Raw genomic sequence first — 7,984 nt, 5'->3', positions numbered from 1 at the left:
CTGCCACAATGCCCAGATATTTTTTTGGTTTTAGTTGTTATTGTTGTTTGGCAGGCTGGGCTGGATTCGAATCCACCAGCTCTGGTGTGTATGTGGCTGGCGCCTTAGTTGCTTGAGCTACAGGCTCTGAGCCTTTTTTTTTTTTTTAAGAGACAGAGTCTCACTTTATTGACCTGGGTAGAGTGCTATAGCATCATAGCTCACAGCAACCTCCAACATGTGGGCTTAGGCAGTTCTCTTGTCTCAGCCTCCCACGTAGCTGGGACTACAGGTGCCTGCCACAATGCTTGGCTATTTTTTTGTTGTTGTTGCAGTTTGATCAGGGCCAGGTTCAAACCTGCCACACTTAGTGTATGGTGCCGGTGCCCTTACCCACTGAGCCACAGGCGCCACCCTGCTCTTTTTTTTGAGACAGAGTCTTACTTTGTTGCCCTTGGTAGAGTGCCATGGCGTTATAGCTCACAGTAACTTCTTGGGCTCAAGTAATCCTCTTGCCTTATCTTCCCAAGTAGCTGGGAATACAGGAGCCTACCACAGCGCCCGGCTAGTTTTAGAGACAGGTCTCGCTTTTGCTCGGGCTGGTCTTTTTTTTTGGCCGGGGCTGGGTTTGAACTTGCCACCTCTGGCATATGGGGCTGGTGCCCTACCCTTTTGAGCCACAGGCGCCACCCCTCGGGCTAGTCTTGAACTCATAAGCTCAAGCAATCCACCTGCCTTGGCCTCCCAGAGTGCTGGGATTATAGGCGTGAGCCACCTTGCTCAGCTGTATTAGTCTTATTTCTTAAGTGCTCACTGCCAGTGTGCCAGAAGCTGTGCTCTGCATCCTGCACTTCCAGTCTCCTCTGATCCTTTCATCAGCCTTAGGAAATAGATACCAATACAATCCCTTTTTTCTAGATGAGTAAACTAAGGGTGAGGAAGGTGAAGTGACTTGCTTAAGACTAGACTGTCTAGCTAGAAGGTAGCCAAGTCACTATTGAAGGCCAGATCCAAGCCCACTTTACTAGGGGCTGAATCTGAATGTTCAAGGTTGGAAGAAATTGGAAGACTGGTTGCTCAGGAGTGTGAGTTGGGGCTGGGTTGAGCTGGATTGGGCAGGTGGGCTGGCTTCCTCTGAAAAGTAAGCAAACACAGAGGCAGGCAGGTGGCCCCAGAAGGTACCTGAAGTTACTGCATATCGGGGGTAGAAAGAAAAAGGGATCACACCGCCCCTTCACCCCTTGCTATGCAGAAAGCTGATGGGACCTGTAATACCAACTTCAAGAAGACCCAGGCGCTGGACCAGGTGACAAAAGTGTTGGAGGACTTCGTGAATGGGGATCGTGAAATCCTGGTAAGTGGGATAGCCCATGTCCTAACACATAGCAGCGTAAGACAGCCTCCATCTATTGTTGCTCCCTAGTCAATGTTCTTGCTTTAGGTGGGGCTTGTCTGAGAGCAGCTGGCTTTGCTCACACAATCTAGGGTCACCTGGTGGCTTGGCTCATGTGTGGTTGGCTTGTGATATTGGATCATGACATCTCTCATGATCTAGCAGCTTGGCCTGGGCCCACTCTCACATGGAAGCAGGGGGCCAAGAGAACAAATGAAAATGCAAGGCACCCTGATGGCTGGGCTCAGAATAGCCACTGTCTGGCGGCATCTGTGGCTCAGTCAGTAGGACACCGGCTCCATATACCAAGGGTGGCAGGTTCAAACCTGGCCCCGGCCAAACTGCAACAAAAAAATAGCTGGGGGTTCTGGTGGGTGCCTGTAGTCCCAGCTACTCGGGAGGCTGAGGCAAGAGAATCGCCTAAGCCCAAGAGCTATGAGCTGTGACACCATGGCACTCTACCAAGGGTGACAAAGTGAGACTGTCTCTAAAAAAAAAGAGGGTGGCACCTGTGGCTCAGCAAGTAGGGTGCTGGTGCCATATACTGAGGGTAGTGGGTTCAAACGTGGCCCCAGCCAAACTGCAACAAAAAGCCAGGCGTTGTGGCGGGCGCCTGTAGTCCCAGCTACTCAGGAGGCAAGAGAATCACCTAAGCCCAAGAGCTGGAGGTTGCTGTGAGCTGTGATGCCATGGTACTCTACCAAGGGTGACAAAATGAGACTCTGTCTCTAAAAAAAAAGTAAAAAAGAATAGCCACTGTCATTTCTCCCACATCTATTGGCTACAGCAGGTCATGTGACCAAATGGATTAAAGGGGAAAGGAGATAGACTCTACCTCTTCATAGGTTTGGGTATTCACATAATCCACCTTCTGTGCCTCCTGGATGAATTCACCTCCTCACTCCCCTCGCTCCCCATTTTCCCCAGGAGGGCTCCCCACATCCCATCCTGGCTGGAGTCTGCCCTCTCCTTTGGGTTGAGGCCACAGCTCAAGGGTGACAGCCTTACAGTGTCCATGCTAACCAAGGAACATTCCCTCTCACACACAGAGAAAGTATGTGGCACGCCTGGAAGAACTTCGTGAAGCACTGGAGAACTCCCCTTTCTTCAAGACTCATGAGGTGTGAGCCCCAGCCACCAAGGGTATTTGTGGGGGGCTTCAGGGTCCACATAGCATGGAGAGGAGACTGTTGACAAGAATTATGGGCCAAATCTATAAAAAGGAGGCCCTACATTTGGGGTCCCAGCTAAGGGAGTTTCAGGGAGCTGTGACAATTGGGAGCATGGATTTAAGCCTAGGTGGCCTGGGGAATGAAGGCTCACCCTGCTATGTGACCTTGGACACGAGATGTATCCTTTTAGGCCTCAATTTCCTCCTCTCAGATATGGGGAAGAACATTAGTACCTCCTTCATAGGCTGTTGAGGTGCAAAACTGTAAGGTAACGTTGGATCTCAAAAGTGTATTTAACTCCTACCTCAGCTGGGTGCAGTGGCTCATGCCTGTAATCACAGCACTTGGGAGGTCAAAAGCCTGAGCTCACAGGTTCAAGACCATCCTGAGCCCAGAGCGAGACCCCGTCTCTAAAAATAGCCTGGCGTTGTAGTAGGCACCTGTGGTCCCAGCTACTTGGGAGGCTGAGGCAAGAGGATAACTTGAGCCCAAGAGTTTGAGGTTACTGTGAGCTAAGAGGCCCCAGCACTCTATCCAGGGCAACATAGTGAGACTCTGTCTCAAAACAAACAAAACCCCCCCAAAACTCCTACCTCTTATAATTGTATAATTATTTGCAATATTGTTATTTGCCTCCTTGTTTACTGGCTCTTGCCCCTCCCTTTCCCCTGACCTCCCAGCCCAGGTCTCATAGGCAACATTCATCTCTCCGAGGCTGTGTGGGAGAGTCTCAAGTGGTGGCATCCTCCCCTCTCTCCAGGCTCTCTGTCTCCCCCTTCAGCTCCTCTCCTTACTGAGATTGCTGACTTTTCTGAAAGGGCAAAGATTAGGGAGTCAGGCTGACCCAAGTTCAAATCCCACCTACCTCTGCCCTGCCCTAGCCATCTGCACCTGGGCAGCCATTCTAGGCAGCTTCAGTCTCCTAGAATGGAGTGACACAGCATCTGCCTGTGAGGTGCTATGAAGGTTAAATGTGTCCAAATAGTTAAAGCCTGGCCTATAACAAACCATGGGTATGTGATAGCTGTTACTGTCACTGTTTTGGGGGGGTAGTTTGAGACAGAGTGTCACTTTGTCACCCTCGGTAGAATGCTATGGCATCATAGCTCACAGCAACTTCAAACTCTTGGGCTCAAGCTATTCTTTGCCTCAGCCTCCCAAGTAGCTGGGACTATAGGCGCCCACCACAATGCCCAGGTATTTTTTTGCTGTAGTTGCCGTTGTTTTAGCAGGCCGGGCTGGGTTTGAACCTGCCATTCCCAGTGTATGTCAGCCCTAACCACTGAACTATGGGCACTGAGCCACTGTCACTGTTTGCTTTTATCAAATGTCCCTTTCAGCATCCTTGTCACTGATTTCACACTTTGTGGAAATCACAAAAATTTGGGAGTCCCCCTCTCTTCTGTCCTGTGTTTGCTTTCACCTGTCTGGTGACTTTCCATTTTAAAAGCTGAGTTGCCATGGCTCAGTGCCCGTAGCACAGTGGTTACGGCGCCAGCCACATACATGGAGGGTGGCAGGTTTGAACCCACCCAGGCCAGCTAATCAACTGCAATAAAAAAATAGCCAGGTGTTGTGGCAGATGCCTATAATCCCAACTACTTGGGAGGCAGAGGCAAGAGAATCGCTTTTAAGCCCAAGAGTTTGAGGTTGCTGTGAGCTGTGATGCCACAGCACTTTATTGAGGGTGACATAGTGAGACTCTATCTCAAAAACAAAAACAAAACAAACCAAACAAAAAACTGAGTTTGCCACCATTTAAAATGTGAGACTTGGCTCGGCACCTGTGGCTCAAGTGGCTAAGGCGCCAGCCACATACACTTAAGGTGGCAGGTTCGAATCCAGCCCAGCCCACCAAACAACAATGGCAGCTGCAACCAAAAAATAGCCAGGCGTTGTGGCAGGGGCCTGTAGTCCTAGCTACTTGGGAGGCTGAGGCAGGAGACTCACTTGAGCCCAGGAGTTAGAGGTTGCTGTGAGCTGTGATGTCATGGCACTCTACCTAGGGGGACAGCTTGAGGCTCTGTCTTTAAAAAAAAAAAAAAGTGAGACTTCACATGCCAGGTGCAGTGGCTCATGCCTGTAATCCTAACACTTTTCGGAGGCCAAGGCGGGAAGACAGATTGAGCTCAGGGGTTTGAGACCAGCCTGAATAAAAGCGAGACCCCCATCTCTACTAAAATTAGAAACAACTAGCTGGCGTTGTGGCAGGCACCTGTAGTCCCAGCTGCTCAGGTGGCTGAGGCAAGAGGATTGTTCAAGCCCAAGAGTTTGAGGTTGCTGTGAGCAAGAATGGCACCATAGTATTCTACCCAGGGTATGGAGTGAGACTTTCTCCAAAAAATAAATAAGTAAATTAAAAATAAAATAGGACACTTCATATCCAAAGTGAGATTTCTAGTTTCCCTTGACAGCATGGGAGACTAGCACCACTGGGCTCTTGCCAAATGCCAGTGGCCATCTCAAGCTGGGCAGTGTTGGCCTCTTCTGACAGGTACCTGCTCACCTGTCCGCTAATCTAGAACTTCTGGGTTCAGTGATATTTCGAAACTGACTTAGAGGGCAGCGTCTGTGGCTCAGTGAGTAGGGTGCCGGCCCCACATACTGAGGGTGGTGGGTTCAAACCTAGCCCCGGCCGAACTGCAACAAAAAAATAGCAGGGCATTGTGGTGGGCGCCTGTAGTCCACCTGTAGCCTGTAGGAGGCTAAAGCAAGAGAATCACCTAAACCCAGGAGGTGGAGGTTGCTGTGAGCTGTGACACCATGGCACTCTACCAGGGGCAATAAAGTGAGACTCTATCTCTAAACAAAAACAAAGACAAAAAAAACTAACTTAGAAAACTGGAGGTACAGATAAATCTAGACTTAGATGAAGGGAAAACAAAGAGAGGGCTTACTGTGTGCCAAGCACTGCGAGGCATTTGTGGAATGTGTGATCATGGAGGGCTGCCAGCCCTGCCTGGAGGTGAGGGCTGGAACCATTATCCCCCTTCTACAGACAAGGAAACTGAGGCCCAGAGAAAGGATGCCACTTGCCTGAGGTCATCAACAGCAGTAGACGAGGCCTGAGAACTTGTGGTCCCTTTCTAGGGGAAGGCATTACCCAGTTCTTTAGTCCATACAGGGCTCTCTTTTCTTTTTTTTGGAGATAGTCTCACTTTGTCACCCTTGGTAGAATGCCATGGTGCCATAGCTCATAGTAAACTCAAACTCTTGGGCTCAAGTGATTCTCTTGCCTCAGCCGCCCGAGTAGCTGGATCTACAGGCGCCCACCACAGTGCCTGGCCATTTTTAGGGATGAGGTCTTGCTTTGGCTCAGACTGGTCTCAAAACTGTGAGCTCAGGCAATCCACCCGCCTTGGCGTCCCAGAGTGAGCCACTGCACCCGGTATACAGGGCTCTCTTAACTCATTTGGGGTTCTGAAGGCATTTGGATGTGCACATTGGCTTATAAAAAGGAAAACATTTCTTGGATATTTGCCTTGTACCAGGAACAGTTTTAAGTGTTTTAATTTATCTATGTAATATGTCCAGCAACTTTTGAAGTAAATGCTACCACAATAGCATTGGACGTGTCCCAAGACCCCCCAGTGGATAACTGAAACTGTGGATAGTACTGAACCCTACATACACTTTTTTTTTTTTTTAGAGACAGAGTCTTACTTTATTGCCCTCGGTAGAGTGCCATGGTGTCACACAGCTCCCAGCAACCTCCAACTCTTGGGCTTAGGCGATTCTCTTGCCTCAGCCTCCTAAGCAGCTGGGATTTCAGGTGTCCGCCACATCTCCTGGCTATTTTTTGTTGCAATTTGGCCGAGGCTGGGTTCGAACCTGCCACCCTTGGTATATGGGGCTGATGCCCTACCCACTGAGCCGCAGGCGCTGCTCACACTGTGTTTTCTTGATCTGATAACCAAGATGGCCACTAAATGACTAGCTGGTATATGCTGGACAAAGGGATGATTCATGTCCCAGGTGGAACAGAGCAGGATGTTGCGAAATTTCATCATGCTAGTTAGAGTAGCATACAACTTAAAACTTATGAATTTATTTCTGGAATTTCCCATTTCACATTTTTTAGACTGTAGTTGATCAAGGGGAGTTGAAGCTGTGGAAAGTAAACCCACAGACTGAGGGAATTACTGCATTGTTTTCACTTTGTATATGAAGACGCAGAGCCACAGAAAGGTTAAGACATCTGCTCAGGCTGCACAGCCAGAAAGTGGAGAGCCAGAATTTGAACTCAGGCTGCCTGGCTGTGTTTCATACTGTTACTGCACCTAACCTCCAGTTTCTTCCCCTGTAGGTGGTGGGCAGCTCTCTCCTCTTTGTACATGACCACACTGGCCTGGCTAAGGTCTGGATGATTGACTTTGGCAAGACAGTGGCCCTGTCTGACCACCAGACGCTCAGCCACAGGCTGCCCTGGGCTGAGGGCAACCGTGAAGATGGCTATCTCTGGGGCTTGGACAACATGATCTGCCTCCTTCAGGGTCTGGCCCGAAGTTGATCCACTTAGCCACCTCCAGGATTATTAATTAGATGGTACCAGTCTGGCAGGAGTAGCCCTGGAATGCCACGGGGGCTTGAGGGCAACTAGGGAACTGATCTCCAAGGATGGAAAAGGTCATGTCATACGCCACACAAGACCAATGCTGAAAGGCATTGGGAGACCAGGTAGCTTCTGGTCCCTTCATGATATAGGGGCTGGAAGGACCCTGGAGAGGGCATGATGAGGCTTATATGGTGAATTAGCAGAATGAGTCCCTTGATCAGCTAGGAAGGTTTCTGAAGGGCTGCTGGAGGCCACAGCTAAACCATACTGCCTTGAGAAGACACAGTTAAATCCATAGGGCATGGTGTGACACCTTGCTTATGACTATGTAACTTGTGACCTGCCTCCTTGTCAGCTCCCTCCTGGTGGCAAGCTGGCTCCCTAAGGCCAAGGAGTGGGTCAGATTCATCTTTGGTGTCCCAGAAGGATCAGGCATCATTTGTGAACACATGCAGGAGCCATTTGTCTGCCCAAGGAGAGCAACAGCCCAACTTCATCTTGGGAGTCATTCAAGGCCTAAGTAGCAGAGGCTCTGACACCATGGGACTGACGATGCCCAGGGGCAGATGGTGCTGGATGTGGCACAGTTCACTGCTGTTTTGCCCCACCATGCCCATGACCCAGCTCCTCAGAGAGCTCTGTTGACTCCTGCAGACCCACACCACAGCCACTTCCCAGCACCTGTGCCAGCACTGTGACAAGGACAACTTCAATCCTTTCCACAGCAGATCTTGCCTCAGGACTTCCTCCTTCTGCCCCCACCCTTGGCCTTTCTGGCTCCTTCCTCTTAGCAAACTGCCATGGCAAAAAGGTTCAGAAGCAGGAGAGCAGGTGTCCTGTGCCTCAGAGCTGCCTTGCTCTCAGGGGTACCTCTGCAGTGAAATG

At 50.0% G+C, this 7,984-nt stretch overlaps 1 protein-coding gene across 1 annotated transcript in view; it reads left to right on the top strand.

The window, feature by feature from the left end:
• Positions 1-7,978, top strand: part of ITPKC (inositol-trisphosphate 3-kinase C) — a 23,627-nt gene extending 15,649 nt beyond the window's left edge. The window contains exons 5-7 of the mRNA XM_003802099.3: positions 1,232-1,333; positions 2,422-2,493; positions 6,851-7,978. Of these exons, the coding sequence (XP_003802147.1) occupies positions 1,232-1,333; positions 2,422-2,493; positions 6,851-7,054 (378 nt within the window). The 3' untranslated portion in view covers positions 7,055-7,978. The remainder of the gene's footprint in view (positions 1-1,231; positions 1,334-2,421; positions 2,494-6,850) is intronic.
• The last annotated feature ends 6 nt before the right edge of the window (positions 7,979-7,984 follow it).

The sequence above is a fragment of the Otolemur garnettii genome, unplaced genomic scaffold (assembly GCF_000181295.1).
Source record: "Otolemur garnettii isolate 467f Iridium unplaced genomic scaffold, OtoGar3 scaffold00233, whole genome shotgun sequence".
Lineage (NCBI taxonomy): Eukaryota > Metazoa > Chordata > Mammalia > Primates > Galagidae > Otolemur > Otolemur garnettii.
This window is presented reverse-complemented; position numbering and strand designations above follow the sequence as displayed.